This window comes from Mauremys reevesii, linkage group 9 (genome assembly GCF_016161935.1).
Source record: "Mauremys reevesii isolate NIE-2019 linkage group 9, ASM1616193v1, whole genome shotgun sequence".
In the NCBI taxonomy this organism is placed as follows: Eukaryota; Metazoa; Chordata; order Testudines; family Geoemydidae; genus Mauremys; species Mauremys reevesii.
Genome location: NC_052631.1, coordinates 65,289,022 through 65,310,833, shown reverse-complemented (window position 1 = coordinate 65,310,833; position 21,812 = coordinate 65,289,022). Strand labels below are relative to the sequence as shown.

Here is a 21,812-nt window from a genome sequence, read left to right as displayed (position 1 = left end):
TCTGCGGCATCAGAGCTGGGAATGGGGACACAGGGTAAACGCTCTGCGGCATCAGAGATGGAAACGGAACACTGGGGACCTATCGGCATATAGAGATAAGATTGACTGGTGTGAAGGGCTTCGAAATATGCTTGCTTGGAAACTAACCCCAATAACCATTGCATTGTCTGCACTTCGGACTTCTGAGTTTGTCCACTGTTAGTCACGGAAAAGGCTTTCTAGTGGGAAATAAATGGCATTTTCAAGCTTCCATTAAAAACACTGGGAAGTTAAAAACCAACAATTAAAAAGTGCTTTGAGGAAGCACTTGATGGAGTCCCTTTGAATGTGCCGCTAATTATGTTTTCTAGTATAACTGTTATGCTTAGCTACAATTAAAAAAAAAAAAACAGCTGGAGAAGAACTGACCTTTCTATGCAGCGGTCACTTACACCATATCTGCTGCAGTTAGCACTAATGTCTTTTCCAATAGTCTGTTAAAATGATCCAATAGACAGTGTTCTTCCCTCTGAGTCAGAACTGATGCAGTGACCTATCAGAATATTAGAGGGACCTGTGTTGTTGGACAGGTAGCGTCTTTCAGATGAGACATAAAACCAAGGTCCTGACCATCGGTGGCTATTAAAGAGCCCTTGATACCTTTCATAATGGTGTTAATTCCAGTGTCCTAATTAAATTCCAATTTGGGTATGTCATTACTATCACCTTCTCCATTCACTTGCTTGGTTTCCTTCATTTCCTGACCCTAAAACCAGTGTGTAGTGTGGTGCTCTGTGTTGTAAATGGCTACTGATTTCCCTCCGGAGGTGGTTGTCTTTCGGTGGTGCGGATGTAGGCTTCAATGTTTGCAAACAGCGCTGTGTGTAAATAATAATAATACATATTCACAGTCCTAAAAACAGACACAAAGTACGAGTTTGGATATTAAGATTAATATATTTAATCTTTCTTGTTTGTAAAACAAGACATAAATTTGTATATATATAATTTTTATATATATATATATATATATTATTTATATATACTATATACAGACAATAAAAAAGTCTCCTCTCTATTAGGCTGAGAGATTTATGGAGGAATGATATAGGCATGATGGGGAGCTCAAGGAAACTCTCTGTTTCTTAATAGATAATGGATGGGGACAGCTCCCTGTTGGCCTTCAGGACTGTAATAGGCATCACCTGCCATGGACTGAACGCTGCTTTGGCTATTCCACTGTATATTTTGCTACATGGTTCTTGAAAGCCGGAGGCAAGAGGTGCTCTGTCCATATAGTGAGATCCTCCGTTCTTTGCTGATGACAATGGCCAAAGGCTGGTTGAAGCTGTGGGCCAGGGAACGTTATTGCACTAGGTAAAGGACACGTGTTAAAAGCACATTGTGCATTTCCATAACTCGTATGGAAAACAAGAGATTTCAAATGTATGTGTCTCATATAAAAAAATAGAGATAGGAGGTGATCCACTGGATTGAGATCCCTAATCATCTCTTTACATTCTACAAGTGAGTGTGCATCTCCCTTCTGACACCTGCCTTCACTAGCCAATCTAATTTCTCTTTCTTTTAGACTTGGATGCATATGCTCTAAAACACAGCAACACAGGGATTCCACCATGGCCTGTTCTCACGTGCGCATGAGGCGGAGTTGGTGGGGTGATTAGGGTGGCTGCAGAAACTTGGGGTTTCCCCTTGACTCTGTTTTGGAGGAGAGGGAGGTGCACTGACACACCAGTTAAGGCGCTCTGATTTGTTAGCAACAGATGCTAGGTTTGGGGGGGTGTTGGGGATGATGGAAAGCAAGTAGGCACCATTTCACCACACGTCTGGAAGAAAAAAAACACTTGGCAATCGATCCAGTGGCATAGTAAGAGAGAGTTCCCAGGATCTCCCCACCTCGATCAGCAGGCAGGTGGGAATGAGTGGCTCAAGAGGTGGAGCCCGTGTATCTCCCTTCCAGAACAGCTGTTGAATTCCAACCTTATGCTATAGGTGAAAGCCAGTTGCTTTTTATTCTCTGCTGCTCACTCCCTAATGGACATTACCACACCATCCCACAGGGCTGTGGAGAGAGGGCTAGGACTGAGCCTTCACAGCACTGGAGAGGTGAGTGAAGGAGGTCTACCCCTAACTGCTATAACAAGCCACAGGCTGGGCTAATTATGGAACAGGCTGGGTTCCCCAGATGTTCCGTAACTCAGCTATATCCATCCAGCCGAGGAAGAAGGAAAAGACACTCTGCTTGGATGCATTAAGTTGTAACCCTGGGTTGCTACCTTGCACTAGTTAGTGCCTGTGACCAGAGCAAGTGCATGCACATCTGGGCTGGCATTCTGAAATCTGCTAGGGGAACCCAACTCCCTGCATCAGGTCTATAGGATTCCCCCCACCTTGAGACTACTTCACTCCCTCTAACGTGGCCTTGGAGACTTCTATATCCTGCTGCTAACTGAGGGCAGCACTTGTAGTCTGAGGGTCTCTGGAGGCATAAGAGCTGTTTACATGGCAAGACGCTGGCTTGGATCCAAGCAGACTTAGACCCAAGTGAAGCTGGAGGATCTCAGCTCGGTTCCTACTTACAGACTGGTCCAGTGCACCATGCTAAAGTAAAAAGTGTCAGCTGTCTGCACAGGGGAGACCCAGAACCAAATTAGCAGGGGGAGTGAATTGCTACATCTCCCAGGTAAGGTCATTGATAAGACAGCATGGGAGAGCATGCAGAGTGGCTGCCTGGAGCCCACCTACAGGCTGGCAGACAGCTAACTATAGACTTAAATTTCCCCTTCGAACTCCACCAATGCAGCTATTCACTCCACAGAGAAGTAAAGAATGTCTTTGCCCCTGCAGCCCCGTTACAAACAGGCCTTCCGTATGGACACACTCTCACTACAAGAACCACTGACACACAGCTTGGAATACACTGGCTCGTTCGGTTCTGTAGCCGGCTTACTTATTGATCAGCGTCTTCAAGGAGCGGGTGAATGTATTCATAACAGTCGCAACCGTGGCTGACTGGCGGGAGTGCTGCTCCGCCGTCTGGTGGTGACTCAGCGTTCTGGCCGTCGACTCCTCTGCCGCCCTCAGCAAGAAGGTGTAATTCCGCACCACCTCCTCCACCTTGGTCAGCAGCTCCTGGCGCTGGGACTCAGAACGCACGATGTACACTAGCTTCACGAATGTCTCGATGAGGCTGCTCAGCACCTGGAAGCTGCTTGTGATTGCTGAGAGCATGTGCGTTGGGCTCTTGTCCACAGCTGCCACCCTGCGGCAGGAGGCCCTGAATTCTTTGAACTTCAGGGCAAGCTCTTGCTTGTATTCGGCAAGCTGGGAGATGTAGGGTTTGCAGTCCCGAATTTCGGGGCTCACCACGCACTGCCTTAGGATGGTCAGGAGCTCGTTAGTGTCCAGCTGCACTGCCAGAAACCCGTCTGGCAATGCATAGGCATGGCCTCGAAGGGCATGGACCTTAGCCAGGCTCCCCTCAAAGGTGGAGGTCCTTAAGTCTATCTCCTGGGTCTGGCTGTCCTCAGGGCTGCTGCAGGCAGTGGCATCCAGGACCTGAAGGGTCCTGCTCATTACCGGGACCATCTGATTGTCCAGCTTCATGCCTGGCAGGATCTGCATGGGGATGGAATAAGAGAGCTCATCTTTCTCACTCCCGTCATCTGCCACGTCGCACTTCCTATAGTAGAAGCAATACCGGATGGAGCAGCACTTCTTGTCCTCCATGTCTTCTTCCAGCAGCTCAGCGTGACTAGGGTACATCTCCTCCTGGATGGAGAAAGCCATTGGGCCCTTTTGGCTCTTCTTCTCTTGTGCTATTTGAACGTAAGATGGGTCACCTGTTCTTGGGGATTCCTGGATCTTGCTCTTAGGTGCAGAGCTATGGGCCACGGGGTCACCCTCACTCTGCAGGCCTGTCTGCTTGGCTGGATAGGTGTCCTGGTAGATGTCAGACGAGAGAGATGTTCGGTCAGTCTGGTCTATTTCACTGACACTGTAGCGGCGCATCAGCTTCTTGTAGTGTGGTGCCCCCATGCATTCTCCACGGGAGGTGCACGTTGTCAAACAAGACATGCCATTCTCTGGATCTGACTGGTAGTCTCTGGACTCTAAGCTTGTGGATCGTATCCGCCTGCTCTTAGAAGGGCTGCTCATGGTTGTAAGTCTACCTCCTTCTGCCTGCTTCTGGTTGTCAGGGGCCTTCTCCCTCCCTCGCCTCTCCAGCTCCGGTGCTGCTATCTGGTTGGGGTGCGGTCTCACCCCTCTACAGATCCGCTTGCAGTCGCAGCTGCGCCTCTGCTCCCGGGACATCCCTGGGACTTTCTGCACAGGGCTGCTCTTCAGCTGACAGCTGCAGCGCCCAGGCACAGAAGGGTGCAGGTATTCTGGTGGCGGGAGGTCACCTTTGGTCTTTGGCTTGAGCAGCTCTTCCAGGAATTCCAGCTCGTACTGTTTCACCTTTTGCAGCTGGGCCTGCCGCTCATCTGTCTCCTTCTTCAGCCGCGTCGGGAAGGTAGCAGAAAACAGCTTCCTCAACCTGAAATGGGCTTTCGGGGCTTTGGGTTTAGCTGGAATGTCAGAGTCCTGCTGGGTCACCTCCAGGACCTTTTCTGCTTTCTTGGAAGGCACGGTACTAATCTGCAAGCCCTCAGATCTGGACACTAGCTGGATCTGCCCTTTGGGATCCTCGCTGGTGCTCCTGGAAGTACCACTGGTGGATGGAGAGTGCAGACTGCTACCCTCTGTTTTTAAGCTTTTGGCACAACTTTCATGCTGCATTTCCTCCCCTTGGCTCGCAGAACTAATGTGTTTCTGGTAGGCAGGGTTAGCAGTGTCGCCTTTTGCTTTTTGACCTGGCTCCCCACTTGACGGCTTCCCTCCAGGGTCTCCGCTCACTTTCTGCGGGTAGCTCTTGGAAAGAAGAGTCTTGGGCTGCAGTCTTTCGCCACCCACAGGGGAGGGATGGAAAGCGTCGCCCCTACTGCCATGAGGCTCTTTGGGGCTCAGAGAGGCTTCGCCTTGCAGCTGTGGTTGGCAGTCACACAAGGTCTCCACAGCGGGCTGACTCCCTTTAAATTTTAAATGCTTGCTACCGGAAGGCACACAGCTGCTGCTCCTACTGGCCTGCTTGTCTGCTTGAGGACTAGCCACCACGGCTGCCACTTGGGCAGGGGAGCCTTTGCTGCTCACCACTTGCTGCGGAGCCCCTGAAATGGTCACTCCACCCTTAGGATCCAGGGTTAGTTTAGGGCTCAGCCGGACCTCTTTGGGCATCTTCTCCCGTAGATCCTGCACCTGGTCCCTGCTCGAGGCAGCCGCAGTGTGCAATGACACCTCAAAGGCTGCTTTCAAGTGGCTGGGGCCTTTGCATTCAGAGCCTGGCATTGTCACACCTCTGTTCTTCTGCTCATTCAGCTGCGGTGAGCACATTGGCTGGACAGCCAAGGTGTAGCTCTGCTCTCCGTGCTGCTGCTCCTGCTTAATCCTGCCGCAAGCGAGGCTGGGGGGCTGGTTAGAGAAAGCTGGCTTCAGGGAAGGGCCTGGCTCCTGGCGCCCCAGAAGATATGGCGAGGTGAGGACGGCTTGGGCAGCACAGCTCTGGATTCGGAAGGGAAGGTCCTTCCTGGCGAGCAGCTTTTCTTTGTTGATGTGCTGGGCCAGGAAGTAGGCGGCGTTCTGGTGCTGCTTCATGGCCGAGACCATCTCTGAGACATCGGTTAGCTCTGAGGAGTTGGTTTCGTGGCCGGAGTCCATGGAGGACTCGGGCGTGATGGCAGCCAGAACAATCAGACCTGAGAAAACACAAGAGGAACATGGGGACGTTATGCTCAGGTCTCATCACCGCTTGGAGGAGTCAGCAACGCAGAGGGGTAGGAGAGTCCCAGACACCACAGTACCCGCTGGAGGAAAGAAAATTTCAGCAGAGAAACCTCAGCTCCCTCCTCCCACTACCTCCAGGAGAAGCACAGATCGGGGCTTGGAGAGATCTTGACTAGCTCACCTGCTCTGGGCAATACCTCTGTGAGCGAATGGGAATTATGTCCAGGCAAGTCTAACTGAAACTGATTGCCAGCTTCACTCTGGCTTGCTGACTTAATTCAACAAGAGCATTTAACCTGGAAAGAGGCCCTGGGAAGGGTTCCAGCACTAGGAACAGTAGAGCAATGGGGAGTCGTCTGGTGCAATCAGGGAAACCTGGCAGTAACAACTGCTGGAGCGTGGAGGGGGACTTGTGAGAATTGAGGGAGTCCAGTGTTGCTGTCCATGCCCAGCAGGCCTTAGTGCGATCACCCTTTACTCAGCCTGAAGGAATCCAACTGACAACACATTTGCACTTAAAAGGCAACCTGGCCAAGGTGGCTTACAGCTGCAGAATCTACCAGGGCAGGATAACCCTGTGAACGCCCAGGGCCAAATGTCTGACGTCAGCGGGGTTACGCCAGGGGTGAGTTTATCCCACAGCGATGCTCTGATGGCTCATCACTATCATTACTAATCTGCGCACGACAGTCACACAGAGAGGCATGGTTAGGCTCTGCTTCACCCAAAGGCAAAAGAGCTGTCTCAGGAGAGGCTGACTGAATGGTTTGTGCTTGGGAAAGCAGTGGGCCGTTGATTTCCAAAGCAGTTGCACTCTCACGTCCCACGCACGAGGGGAAGGGGTTATAACAAAGCTTCCCAGAAACAGGTGCAGGCACAAGCGCCAACTTTCCCAAGTGCCGGGGGGTGCTCGACCCCGGCTCTGTCCCAAGCCCTGCCCCCACTCCAATCTCATGCCCCCCAGGCCCCGCCCTGCCTCTTCCCGCCCAGGTCTGCCCCCCTTCCCTCCCTCCCAGGCTCCTGCCTGCCACAATCAGCTGTTCTGCTTGAGGTTGGGAGGGAGAGGCACTGAGGGTTGCGGGGGAGCTGACAGGTGCTGCTGAGCATCCACCATTTTTCTCTGTGGGTGCTCCAGCCCCAGAGCACCCCCAGAGTCGGTGCCTATGGGTGCAGGGTAACCAGGATATTACCGCATACTGCCAGCCGGGATTTCCTTCCCTTCTTCATTATGAACAGTGAAGATGCTGCAGTGTACTGGAGACTGATGGCGTCATCTCTACAGGACACCCTGTCTCTGACATCAGCCTTGGGTGCGAGGGAAGTGGGTGAGGGTGTCTCAGGGAACAGATACAGGGTTATGGAGTCTTTCATTTCTAGGTGGCTGGTTCAAATTCACTGGTGACTGAAAGTCATTACCATCTGACAACTGTTTGCTGGCTTGTGTGAAATCAGTGTGGTCCCAGTCCAGTTCACAGTGGACAGGTGTCCCCATCACAACTGACACTGATTGCTGCTCTGAGGGAACAGATGTGCTGCAAAGACTGAACTCTCCTTCCAGCCTGAGAGCGCATCTGGGGAGGGGAGTTCTGGACCCATGCTGGGCCTGATTTGGGTACAGGCAGAGCTCTCAATTCAGCCACTTTCTCAATTCCCTGGGGGAAGGGAGGGCAGCATTGTTGTGTTAGCTGCCACACCGTGCAGCCAGCAGCAGATCCCGCAGCTTCTTCCAGTGGAACATCATGCTGAGTTTCTTTTAGGGGCTGTCAAAGCATGTTGGAGTATTGGCCATTTGGGCAGCATCCACTGGCTGTGCTGTTGTTGGTGACAGAGGTCATAGATCAGAGAGTCACTGAGACCACCACCAACCCTGCACTGTCTGGAGAGAATTCCCCAAGTTTGCTTGTAATCCTTCCAGGAGCGTATTGAAGAACCTGCAGCTCTTACCCCACTTCCCCCTCCTCCATGGCTGTCTCAGCAGCACCATGGAGGGTACACCTAGGGTGATCAGAGGGCAAGTGTGAAAAATCGGGTCGGGGGTGGGGGGTAATAGGAGCCTATATAAGAAAAAGACCCCAAAATCGGGACTGTCCCTATAAAATTGGGACATCTGGTCACCCTAGGTACACCACAGAGAGAGGGGTGCCAGGATTGGGGGACCCCTCACAGCCCAGGGCACACCCTGCATGTTGGAGCTCTGCTCTGCTCTGCTCTGCAGGGCTTTCTTGTGCCCCAGCCTGCATGACTTTTGGGGTGCAGGCAGCTAGGTGGATCCCAGCTGCAGGGAGGAAGCCTGCCAGCCATGGGGACTGCTGTTGCTCTCCAGTTCAGACAGGAGGATTCCATCCTCCAGCCCCCCAAAAGCTTCCCAGCACCTGCCCAGCTGCTCCCCCTCTGCACTAGTTCCAGGAAGGGGCTCTCGCTAAGGCCTGTGCTTCCAGAATCCCCTACAAATATGAATCAAAGCTTAGACAGAGGAAGGAGAGAGAGGCAAGAATGAGAGGAGAGAGAAAGAGAGGGGGAGACTCACCCCCAGATGGTACATGGAAGCACAAAAGCTCTGCCTACTCCACTACCTGCTGTCTGTTGTGGCTGGGGGTGCGGACAATCCTCCGAAGCAGCCAGGGCTTCCAGAGCCTGCAGGGTGGACACCAGGGCATCGTCCAGCTCCTGGGCGTGGTCTCGGACTGTCCTCGTTTGCACGCTGTCTATCAGCGTCACGGGGATCTCATCGTACAGGATGCTGCAGAGGTGCCGGCCCTGCTCCTGGCTCTGCGCGGCCGCCCTGCGTTTGGGGTCATCCTCATCAGAGCTATTATCTCGAAAACCCGGAGGCGGGGCAGCAATAGCGGGGAGCAGGGAAGTGGTCTCGTCCTCTTCCTCATCGCTCCCTGGAGGCGGGAGGGACATCAAGTCCACTATGTTGTCATGGGAGCTGCCAGGCTTGCCACCCTTCCGAGAGGCTAGCCGGCTCTTGAGTTTGGCTTTGCAGGAGTTACAGTAGAAGTGCATGGCGTCGTTCCTCATGTGGTTGTCCATGGTGTTGGCTCTTGCCCTACTTGCCTGGTGGTCCCGGTCAAGGCCATTCGGGTTGTACTCATTGGCAACACCGTCATAGCCTTGGCCAGAGCTTTTGGAAGTGGGGTCGGATTTGGTCCTGGGCCTGGTTTCCTCAAAGAAGATCAGGTTTTCATTGATGTCTGTCCTGTTTTCTCGCTGCTTCCTCTGCTCCCGCATGTGCAGGTAACAAAAGCTGACGAGCTCCGAGTCCGACCCCTTGGGAACTCGAGGGCTGGATTCCCTGGGGCTGGAGGCAGCGCCACCCAAGAACCCGCTCTCTTTCTTTCCCGAGTGCCCCACTGCAGCCGGCCGGTGGATGTTGTGCGCGTTGATGTAATCTAAACCAAAATAACAATTACCATGTTAGAGCAGCGCCCATGAGAAGGAAGGGACAGTCAGGAAATCTACCCTGCACTGTAGGGAGCCACCAACACTCACCTGCCTCCTGCTAGTCGACCTATTGCATTAAAATCCTTGGGACATCACAGTGGGCATGGAACATGCAACAGCACAAAGGGCACAATCTATGGGGACACAGCTACTTGTTCTCCTCCAACACACCCACTTCCCAGCCCAGCTAAGCCAAGCCTAGCCCTCCCTCGCAGTATGCCAAGAGCTTTTCCCAGCTCGGCTGAGATGATCTCCAGCAACGCACCTGGTACATTCCCCAACCCAGCTACCGCAGTCTCCTGCCAGATCTGTGGCACATTCACTAGTATTCAGTCAGGTAAGAGAATTTATATACAGGTCCAGGACATGCATAAAAGTATCGTTTCTGTGCTGGGCAATAGCAACAGAAAAAGGTGGGCAGCGACCCAGCAGAAAGGACCCTTTGAAAAACTGCACAGTGATGTGTGCCGTGCTCATATGCTCTGTGGCTCACCTCAGGCAATGGCACAGCCAGAACACCAGGTGCATTAAGCAGAGTGGCAGATGTCTTCTACGTGAATGAACCAGCTAGGACAGTCAGCAGAACTGGAGTTTCCCACCTAGATGCAGCAGCTAGAATTGCCAGCTTCATTCTAATGCTTCGTAGGTTTTAGGGCCAGAAAAGACTATTGTGATCATCTAGTCCAGGCCAGAGAACCCCACCCTGTAGTTCCTGCATCCAGACCAACAGTGTGTGGTGGAACTAGTTATCTGTTGGGAAGATGTCTACTTTTAACTTAAAGACTCCAAGTGATGAGGAATCTGCCACTTGGGATTCTACTCCACTGGTTCATTACTCTCATGGCTAAAGCGTTGTGCCTTATGTTCACCTTGAATTTGTCTAGCTCTTGCTTCCAGCCATTGGATCTTGCTGATCACAGAAATGTAGGGCTGGAAAGATCTCGAGCGGCGATCTGATCCAGCCCCCAGCACTGAGGCAGGACCAAGTATGCCAAGACCATCTAAACCAACTACAGCCCTCTAGCATCAGTAGTAAACATTATGTATGGAGTGTCCTCCACTCTCCGGAGATTTCTTTGTGCAGGTGAGACACAAAGTCCAGGCCTCGTGGGGGATTTCTGACTGCATTCCCAGCAGACCTGCACAGCTCTGCCGAGAACTAGCGCCAGGGACACAGGCTCCTTGTTACAAAATATAAACAAAATCAAATAAATTCTAACTGAATTCATTAGCTCAGCAACTTGGGCAATTTGTCTCCCGATCTGCACATTTGTATTAAACTGTTCATCACCTGCAGTATAAAAACCCCAACAAGAATAAATGTCAAGTATCAGAGGGGTAGCCAGGTTAGTCTGGATCTGTAAAAAGCAACAAAGAGTCCTGTGGCACCTTATAGACTAGCATGCTCCAATACATCTGTTAGTCTATAAGGTGCCACAAGAATAAATGTATAATTTAAATGGAGACATCAGTGGGTAGGGGCTAAATTTGTGTAGCTATACAGCAACTCCTCCATCATGAACCCCTCTTCTCTTAGGAACTGCATGTCTCTGGGGACTCAGATGGGACTTCCAGGTCATCAGTTCAAAGCCAGCTCCCTCGTTGGAAGGCTCAAGAGAGAGGCTGAGGACTGAATGGGACATGGAGACTGAACTAGTCCCTCTCTTCTAGAAGTGCGCAACTTCCAGGTCTTGGTTGAAGTGAACAGATGGGGTGAAACACTCAAGTGACAAACCTGTGTGTGTGCGAGTGGGACCCACTGTACACATCCCTACATCACAGCCACCTAACTTCTGCCTACATGGTCCCCGTTCCTGAAGTGACCACACTGCAGCATAGTGCAAGGCACTCCCTCCTCCCCCATCTCCCAGTCTCAGGCTGAGCACACTGTTGCACCTGCAGACCCCTCAGCAAGGAGCACGCAGGAGGCTGGCTTCAGGAACTGAGCTCAGGGTGCTTGCCTGGTACTACAGGACACTAGCCACCTGCCCGTGGCACAGAACCAGAGCCCATTTGCTTCAAGGGAAAGCTGGGGGCAAGGAGGGGACCTTTGCTGCATATTTGAATTCCTTCTGTGGGCTAGCTGGGTATGTTTCTGGGCTGGGGGGTAAGGAGGAGCTGGCAAACAGCTGAGCTATCAGCTGTCACCGCTGGTGTTAACACCAGCTTTGAGAGGATTTTCATGGGGGAAGCACATGACCTGACTGAACAATTCTGCAGCAAAGTGTACTGGCTCCTGCTAAGGGCAGCTGATCTCCTGGACCTCATCAAAGGGAGGTGGATTTAACTGATAATACCAGCACATGATACTCACCCTTAAAACAGCTACAGTTCCACAGGAGACTTCAGTGGGCCCCAAGGAAGACAGATGTGTTCCTCTCTCAGGCAAAGAGTGGGAACCAGGGCTTGATTTTACAGTTAAGATTTTGGCACAGGCTGACTGCAGCCTGGAAATTCAGAGCCCAGGTAATATGACTCACTCCGTTGGGGCTCTCTGACCCCTCCTGCAGAAACACGTTCTGTGACGGGTACCGGCCCTTTAAGGTAGCGTCAACTAGCCCCATCTCAAATGGAGACATGAAACCCCATGTGCATCTTAGTTAGGAAGAATCTCCTTGCCTGGCTAATGCTTCTGCTTCTACACTCTGTATTGCCCCCTGCACAGGCCAAGATTTCCAAAAGTGACTGGTGATTTTGGGTGCCCAATACAAGTCCCCTTTAAAGGTGGCATGATTTCCAGATGTTCTAAGCACACACTCCTGAAATCCAGGCCCCTCTAAGGTTCTCAGGTTGGACACCTCAAAATTAAGGCACCCAAAATCATGAGTCACTTTTGGGAATCTGGGTCATACACTTTCGGTTCTAACGCACAACAGCAGCAGTGCCAGAAGTCCCCAGCGTAGCTCCTCCAACACCCACTGGAGGATGTCACTGTGTCTGAATCTGCATCTCTGCAGATCAGTAAAGGAAGCAGAAAAACATTCCCAAGTACGGTCTCTTTGTTCTGCACAGATGCTCAGGACAGTCTCCTCAGCGAAAAACCCTGCAAACTCATGCCAACTGCAGGATCGTGAGTCACACGTCTGCACATCATCTCTGCAGGAACATTGCAAGCTGGCCTGTGGGCATCCAGTGCTGATTTTTGCTGGTGACACTAAGTCTTTCTAAATGACAGGAATGTGCTGAGCCAGCTTAGATCTTCCATGAGGATTGGATATTATGATACTAAATGTTGCTTTGTATGTGACAAGAGGTGGGAGTATAATTACTGATACCCTTTCACAGACAGAGGAACCAAGAGGTTAAATGATTTGCCAAGGGCACTCAGTGAATCAGTGGTATACCCAGAGCTAGAGCCTCTGTCTTCTGAAACCCGGTCTTTTCCTGCTAGCCAATGCTGCCTGCTGTGTCGAAAGGGCCCCTGTTGGTTTTGCTTCCATCCCAATGCAGAGATTTCAGCAGGAATTCATCTCCTTTCCTAACTATGCTAAACAGCGGGGTAGGGGGCACAAAAAGTAGAGGCTGAAACGTACCTGCCTTGGAAATCTGAGGAGGAGGAGGAGGCGGCTGGCTGGACGGCCTAGAAAAGATCATCTTCTTGGTGTCCACCAGGAGGCGGCAGTAGCCTGCTATCAGGCAGGCAAAATTGGTGGCTTCGGGCCACTCCATCAGCAGCACCAGCGGCTGGAAAGGAACAAAGGAAAAGCAAATAAAGGCAATGGGTTTCAGCTGGTACACAAATTAAGCCAAGTGCGCCAAAGGGGACTGTGTATGCGGGTCCTACACTGGATTGTGTTCTTTCTAGGTGAGAGGGGAATGCTCCCCACTTCCCCCCTCAGCCATGGCTCTGCCACATAACCAGATCCACAGAGAAGAAACCAGTGACCCATGAAACACAACTCGGCTGTATAATGGGGTGAACGAATACCGCTTCCTCTTCCTTATCCCCAAACAGAAAAACGAGGTATGAGATTTCACAGAGCTCTAACTCTATCTACGCCACCCAGTGTTAAAATGAAGCCACAGGACCTAGAGAGGTCTGAAGAAATGTGAGCTCCCAGCAATGAAACTTCAGGAAGGGTGAATTATTAACTCCTCCCAACTCCTAACCTATGGCAAAGATTTACTGCTAGCCATCTGGAAAGTTAAATCTGTGCCTCAGGAGCAAGCGGTGTCATTTTGTTTAGGAGAAACATTTATTCTCATGCTATGAAAGGATTTTAATCCCTGCTTTAAGGGAAAACTCAGACACAATCTCAGCTATTTTATGTACAGAATAGTGCTCCTGCAACCCTGATATGGTAAAATTGTCATGATCACCATCACCCCGCTCTCCCCCCCATCATCCTGTTTTAGCCACGCTAGGAAGAGGCTGTTTTTAGGAATAGACTTTATTTCCACCTGCAAAGATAAGGCTTTGGATACACTGGGAATCTACCCCAGTTCCTGCCATCAGTGGCCAGGCACAGCAAAGCTGAACCAGTGTAAACCCTTTGGGTTGACAGGCAGAATGGCTATTTGCACTGCCGCAGTTAACCTCGGTTTCAAGCAGCTCTGCTGATGCAATAGTATCTACCTGTATGTATTAGGGCAGTGGTTTTCAAAGTTCGGGTCGCGACCCAGTAGTGGGTCATGGAATGCAAAGCACTGGGTCGCCTTGATCAGCACCCAGGGACCCTGGCGGCCAGCCAGTAAAAACTAGTAGTCCCTGACACTGCGCTGCGCCCTGGAAGCAGTGAGCAGCAGGTCCGACTTGCAGGCAGGGGGGCCATGGGGCTCCGCACACTACCACCACCCCAAGCACCGGCTCTGCTGGAGGGGGCAGTGCCTGCAGGCGAGAGCCATGCGGAGCGGCTTGTGCACCTCTGCCTAGGACCCAGACCTGCTGCTGGCCACTTCCGGGGTGTAGTGCGGTCCGCAGTGCCAAGACAGGCAGGAAGCCTGCCTCTGCACCCTGGCTGCACTGTGATTGGGAGCTGCTGGAGGTAAGCCTGCACCCCAACCCCAATCCCCTGTGCCAGCCCTGAGCCCCCACCCCCACAAACCCAGATCCCCTTCTTGCACCCCAACCCTTCATCCCTGGCCCCAGCCCAGAGCCTGCACCCCCTCCCATACCCATCCCCCTGCCTCAGCCCCCTCCCAAACCCCTCATCCCCAGCTCCGTTGGGAGACGGGCATCAACAATTTACGCAACTGGGTCGCCAGAAAAAAAGTTTGAAAACCACTATATTAGGGGTTTGCCCAGGTGCCACTGCAGTGTGGCTGCTCTTTGATGGCTGGACTCAGGGCAGACCCTCAGTACAGACAAAGCCTATGACTGGCCAGTCCATAGAAGTCAACTTCTCTAGAAGAGAGTGGTTCCAGGCGTTTAAATGTAAACAAACTGAGACCAGTGCAAATGAGAGCCACACATCAAACAACACGAGAAATGCCTTCTGTTATCGCCTCATCAGTAACAGTACTAAGAGGCCACCGACTGGGAAAAATGTAACACGTAAACATAGAGCAGGACCATCTCAGGTATTTGCAATGAGACATAAACAGTTTATGTCTGAGATGACTTGGTATTTCAGGGATAGTTGTGAACCCAGCTGATTAACATTCATATTACAGTTCGGCTCTATAGGCCCCAACTGAATTGTGGGGCTCTGTTGCGCTAAGTGCTAGTCACACACACAGTAAGAGAAATTCCCTTCCCCGAAGAGTTTACAACCTAAGTAGACACGACTGACAAAGAGCGGGGAGAGATGTGCTTTGCCAATGTCACATAGAGGGTGACTGCTTGAGCTGAGCTGAGCACCAAGGTCTCCTGGGTCCCAGTCCAGTGCACTATCCACTGGACCATGCTGCCTCTCAGAAACAAACCCGAAACTGTCCTAGGCCATTTTTGGAAGCATGTGGCTTCATACGCAGAGCAGTCCGTGGAGCTCCCAGAGGAAATACAGGGAGTGTTGATTGGTATTTGCTACTCTTTTGGTTCACAAGCTGTGAACGTAACAGGAGATGCAGGGTTTGGAAGCACCGGTCTGATGGTTATGTCTTGATCATCTTCTCAGAGCCTATACTAGTAGGGCTGAGTAATAATAATAAAGGAACTGAGTAGGGATAGCTGCAGTGGCAGCTTCAAAGAATGGCTAATATTCTTCTCTCCAAAGCAAGCAGATGATGACTATGAAGATAATTAAGTCCATCCTGTGGGAGGTGTATTTGCCTGTGTCATAATGACAGAAGGGCTCCAATGCTCACAGTTTTGTTTCAGACTAGTGTTCAGGGTGCTTTACCACATTTGTCATAACAACGCTCACTTTCTAACATCTTGGGTTGGCTACGAACCTCCATCTCTTCCTGGCTGATGATGACCTGGCCTCAGTTATACGCACCTTGGTCCCCTCCCTTCCGGCCTCAGCAATGCAGTATTCCTGGGCAGGAAGCCATCAGCCCTTCCAGACAAAACAGATGTTCCTGTTTACCTCTCAGCTACGCTTGCCTCTGGCCGGGTTTCAGTCACTCAGGTGTAAAGGGCAAAACTGAGTAAAGAAGTTGGCTCACCAGCAGCTGAGCAGTTGATTTGCAGCTGCTGGTAGGCATGTGCCCAATAAGCAAATACACTCCAGCAGGAATCTTTGCCACCAGCACGGTTTATGGGTTTTTTCCTCTAAAAAGGATTTTTATTGTGGTCACAAATAAATACTAAAACCAAGATTACAGGAATCAAAGAGGGTAACAAGAGAGACAAGGAAATGAAGTGGCTGCATCGTACAACACAATGGAGAGCTCACAGGATCTAGACTCTTCACGTGCTTGTGAAAGCGTTGCCCCTTTTAACCCAGCTCCTAGCTTCAGCGGAAGTGAGGTAAGGTAGCCCATGTATTCAGATTTCTGCTTGAGGCTAGTCCCTTTTCTCCATGCTGAAGACTTCCCAGGTGTTTGAAGCTGTCTGTCGAAGGGGGGAGCCCCTGGTTTTTCCAGTTGGCAGCAGGAGTAATCTGAGAGCTAACTAGAAGAAATGACGTGGTGAGACCTGACCGAGGCTGCAGAAGCAACTGTCAGCATCTGATGGTGCTAATGGAGGGGATAAAATTCAATTCAAAGGCCAGATTCTGGGTTGTGCGGCGGTGGTGCAGAGGCAGCTTCTGGTCGCCGTGTCACAAAGTTTAAGGGCAGAAGGGACCCCCCAGATCATCCAGTCTGATCTCCTGTATCTCTCAGGCCACCACCACCACCCCCAACACCTGCACACTAAACCCAACAGCCGAAATTAGATCAAAGTATTACAGCTCACAGGAGACATCATTTTTATGCGCCACAGGCAGAGAACTGGAAGGACCAAGGTACACCAGTGCCCAAGGTCCCTGCAATGGCAGGGAAACAATGAAGTGAGATATACCTAGATAATCCTACCATGTGACTGGCACCCCACACGCTGCAGAGGAAGGTGACAAACCCCCAAGGACACTGCCAATCTGACCTGGGGGGAAATTCCTTCCTCACCCCCACATATGGCAATCAGTTAGACACTGACCATGTGAGCAAGAACAGCCAGCCAAGCAATGGTCATAAATGGCCACCGGAGTAGTCCCCTTGTGGAAGGGAACTAACTCCCTACTGGCATAAATCTGATGGAGCCGGTTTCTGCACCAGCTGCCTGCCCACTCTTGCACAGCCGGAGTGGCAGAGCTCTAAGAGATGCCAGGGCTGGGTAACCAGCTCCCTGATGCCTCCTCACTCCTTTGCGGCAAGTGGAGCAGATGCAGTGAGGGTTTAGCCTCAAGGGTTTTTTCTACTAAAACCAGAATATTTTGATTTTTGGACAATTCCACTATATGAATCAGAGAGCCAGATTGTTCACAATCTTTCCAACGCGAATCATTGTCAGAGAAGCCCAATCTGTATATTCTATCAGGAACGAAACAGGATTGGGTTCTGAGTGACTCTGCAATCAACGCAACTTGACACTTTCTGCAGATAACTGAAAGCCAAAGGGCAGAACATATGAGGATTACTAATGCTGAGTGACCCTTGCCATGTCTCCACGTGAGCACAGCTACTCAGTTTTTGTTTGGTAATTAGTAAGATGCACATCCTAGCTGACTATAGCATTACTATTCTGCAAGAAAGAAGTCTTAATACCAATTAGCATTACTAGCTTAGCATTACTGCTTTGTTATTCGGCGGAACACATTGCTTGATTAAATGATAATGACACTTAGGCAAATGACGGGTGCTAGTTTTGTTATACAATTGGTCAAGTGTGAAGGTTTTATTATTGCAAATTAAATTACATTGTTAGTTGTACAACATCACACTTGATCCAGTTGCTTACCCCCTAACTGGGCTGGTAAAAGAAAAGAGAAGGTATTATGAATGAGAGACAAAGGAGAGGGTAAACCAAGATACTTTAAAATCCTAGCAATCTAGGTCCTTATGTTCCAAGCATGCAAGGAGAATGAGTTGTTAAAAAGATACTTTGTTAAATCAGACTTGGGAATAAATGGGAAAAATTTCCATTCTGAATAGTCAGTTGTTCAATTTACAATCAATGTTGCTGGGGAATTTATGCAGCACTAGCTTTGAACTGCTTTCAATGAGCTGCTGAGTAATAATAATAAAGGAACTGAGCTGTGTTTTATGGCTTTGATTGTTTTCTCTTTGTGGATAACATGGATTTACCATGATAGGTTTAGAATCCCACTGTTTGGCAATGTCCTGTAAGGAACAGCAAGGACTACTGTTGAAGATCATTATTTCCCCCTAGGTATTCCATGTCTGGAAAATCAACTCCTCTGGATTATTGTGGGGCTTCTGGTATTTTAACTACTACTGTAATAATCAACAACACTTATACTGCCTGTGTTGTTCCACATAAAAAAATCAGTGCCAGTGGTCTGTTGTAGTCCTCAGGGCAGATCATGTGGTATTACTGATCCTTTTATATTATTGGCATGCTCTTTTAGGTCCCAGTTCAGCAAAGCATTCAAGCACTTGCTTAAATCTTTCCCCGATTAGCAAAACACTTAAGTACATGCTCAACTTTAAGCATGTGCTTAAGTCTCACTGAAGTCAATGGAATGGAAGTACGTGCTTAAGTGCTTTTCTGAATAGGGTTAGATGCTAAATTGAAGCATACGATACGGGATGTCTTGAGACAAGTTGGTCAGTTTCTAATATGCACCATGTCGATGGAGTATGTCAAGAGCATTTGTTTTCTGTTCTCCATGGCACATGCTCCATGTGTCTTCATACTGGTGTATCTTGTCTTCATGCACAGGAAATCTTTTCTCACCCTTAAACACTACTGTAAGATTGAGTGCTCATCTCCCTGGCTCCAATGAAAGGCTATTTCCTTCTAATGCCTGACCATTTAATTTTCACATTTCACGTGCTGACCTTTCATGGTGGCTTGTTTCATAGCTGCCATCTTCTGATCACTTACTGGCATGTTCTGGGTGCCCATTCTTTCACTGGGATCATTACTGTATCACTGCTGGAGTCTCCTGACCACATATCACCAACAGGTCTACCCTTCCCTGGATAATGGTCTCTATGGATGTTGTTACTGAATTATTTATCTGATTTTTGCTGTGCAGTGGCAACTTTAGGATGAATGTTGTCTCAAGAGAAACTAGGACACATTTAACGGACCAATCCTATTCCTTTGAAAATTTCAAACTTCATCGTCTCAGCTGGATTTACACATTGCACCAGTTTAGTCCATTTAAGACTTCAACATCCATCCAGACCCAAAACTACAAGTACATTCATGAGGCAAGGATGTCTGATGCTTTACACTCACAGATAAAAACGCAATAAAATCCAGAGGGGGTGGAAACAGAGTTGGCAGAATTTTTCCACATTTTGATTTTTCAATTATTTTTTATGTTGAAATTTCAAATTTTAATGAAAAAAAGAGAGAACGAAATTTTTGAGGAAAATATCCATTAACATTTTCCTATTTTTCAACCAGCTACATCAGGACATTAATATTAGACAAATTCACATGGGAAATATGGGGCAGCTTTTTGGAAGAGCTTCCCTATGGATGTGGTGCATTCTTCATCACTTCATGTCTTTAAATCAAGATTGGATATCTTGTTAAAGGTTATGCTGTAGCTCAATCAGAAGTGATAGGGCTTGATGGGGGAATCACTGGGAGAAATTCTCTGCCTGCCTTATGTATGTAGGAGGTCTAGTTAGAACAGGGATCGACAACCTTTGGCACGCAGCCCGTCAGGGAAATCCGCTGGTGGGATGGGACGGTTTGTTTATCTGCAGCATCTGCAGGTTTGGCCAATCGCAGCTCCACTGGCCGCGGTTTGCCATTCCAGGCCAATGGGGGCTGCGGGAAGCAGCGGCCAGCACATCCCGCAGCCCACGCCACTTCCCGCAGCCCCCATTGGCCTGGAGCAGCAAACCGCGGCCAGTGGGAGCTGCGATTGGCTGAACCTGCGGACGCTGCAGGTAAACAAACCAGCCTGGCCTGTCAGCGCATTTCCCTGACAGGCCGCATGCCAAAGGTTGCCAATCTCTGGGTTAGATAATCAAGATGGTCCCTTATGGCTTTAAATCCATGAATCTGTGAACAGACACAACCACAATATGAACTTCAAGCTTCAGTGTTGTTATTTTTGTTTCAGTGTACTTTACACAGTCCATCATATGCTGCAATAGAACTTGAGGTCTGAATATACATAATTTACATTTTATGGTTTACTTGACTTTTAGTGTCAAGTTTATAGCTAATAATCTGACCATCTGGGCCTAACAAGATAGTCAGTTCTTCACTGGTGCCTGACCCTTTTTCCCCTTAAGCATTATTAGCTCTGACTCTAGCAATTCAAAGCTCACTGCGATCAGGAACATTATTTCTCTGACATTTGTTGATCAATAAAATTCCTAGCTTTGTTTGCATACAATCTGCAGGCCTTTGTAAAGGCATTCTGTTTATTCCAGTTTGATCACCAACACCTTTTGCAGGGCAAATTTGGTCATCTGCTTAATTTCTGATAGCTCCTGTCCAATTTCAGAGCCTGGGGTATGTACCCCCATGGGTATATAACTTTGAGTATCGTTCTCCACCTTGATTTCAGTGGCTGCTGTTTCCAGCTGGGCTTCTGTTAACTCATTAGCTCTAGCTATCTCCATAGCTTTTTCTAGGGAAAGCATGGCTCCTACACAGGGAAGTTTCTCTTATTTACACCAAGTATACAGTCTCTCACTGTCCCATCAACATCTATATGATATCACTGTAATCTTACATTTTCTTACAGACTAGTCAAATGTCTCTCTGACTCCTTGCACTTTGCTGTGGAGTTTTGAACTATCAAAAACTGGGTTTGTTTTTGGCATAGCATATGCTTTATATTTATCAAAGCAAGTTCTCAGTGCTTTCCCATCTTCTGCGCCAATGGACCGCATGCTGAAAGTGCCTCTGCTTTTGCCCCTGTCCACAGTCTTGGATAGCTGCATTTGTTTCTTATTCAGATTTGGCTTTGTATGGTCCAGAAAATGTCAGTTCCACAAGCTGTTTGAATCTTTGTCGTGTTTCTGGAAGGCTGCCCGATTCCTAGTCCATTTTGAATGCAGGGAAGCCAGCAATATCCATGGTCTTCTAGATGGCAGGGGAGTGTGTCTACTTCTGACACCACATATTGTTGGGTCCCTTGTTTTAATTAAACTAGCAAGACTCTGGTTAGCAGCATTTCCATCTGCTCCTCCCCACTAGAAGCCTAAGACAAAAAAAGTCTCAATCTTTCTCTCACTTTCTCCAGAAGGAAGGGTTTCAGCATGGTTCAGTGCAAATAAAACTAATGGGATTCATGCAGTTTAGAGTAGCAGATCCTGTTACTTATACACATGTACCCTCCCTCCCACATCACCTCTAGGAAGGCCGTGCATTGCATAACAGGAAGGCTTGCTTGATATCTGATTGCCTCCCTCCCAGTCTTTATAATTGTACCAGTAGCTCCTATAAAACAGATGTTGGTAGCAATGTTTGTGAATAAACTCAGTCCACCTCTGCCCCAGAATGTTTTTAAGATCTATGAAGTCATCATAGTACTGTCATGCATGGGCATGGGTGTATGTATACCAATGCCATCTACTGGCTAGAATCAGAACTGCTTCACTGTGTGTCATAGGTGCAATACCGCTGGTGGAGAGTGTCTTTTAGGTCAGCTGTTTTGAACCTGTGCTTTGGGAGAAGCAGGGTCTTATTTCTGTCCCTGCTGCCACCATGAAGCTCTGAGTGACCATGGTGAGCAGCACCATGACAACTAGGAAGGCCTAGATCTTACGCTACACTGCAGGAAGTCCTGGCTCCTCCATGTAGCAATGAGGATGGGCCAATCTTCAGCTGGTGCCAACCAGCATCGTTCTATTGATTTTTCTCCAGGATCTGGCCCAGCATTATTCTACCCACCAGGGAAGGTTCCTCAATGTGCACTGCAGCTGTTCACCTGCTTTGTCGCTTACATGCGGGAGGGGGCCCTGTGGAAGCAGGAGGGGACGTGTTAGCCCAGTCAATGCAAGAATTAGAAAGCTAC

General features: G+C 49.4%; 1 protein-coding gene across 4 annotated transcripts in view; it reads right to left on the bottom strand.

The window, feature by feature from the left end:
• Positions 1-1,055: 1,055 nt before the first annotated feature.
• FRMPD3 (FERM and PDZ domain containing 3) overlaps positions 1,056-21,812 on the bottom strand; it is a 140,437-nt gene continuing 119,680 nt past the window's right edge. For all 4 annotated transcript variants that reach the window (XM_039487344.1, XM_039487345.1, XM_039487343.1 and 1 more), the window contains 3 exons: positions 12,804-12,954; positions 8,397-9,218; positions 1,056-5,795 (listed from right to left, as the gene is read on the bottom strand). In XM_039487344.1, the coding sequence (XP_039343278.1) occupies positions 2,947-5,795; positions 8,397-9,218; positions 12,804-12,954 (3,822 nt within the window). In that variant the 3' untranslated portion in view covers positions 1,056-2,946. The remainder of the gene's footprint in view (positions 5,796-8,396; positions 9,219-12,803; positions 12,955-21,812) is intronic.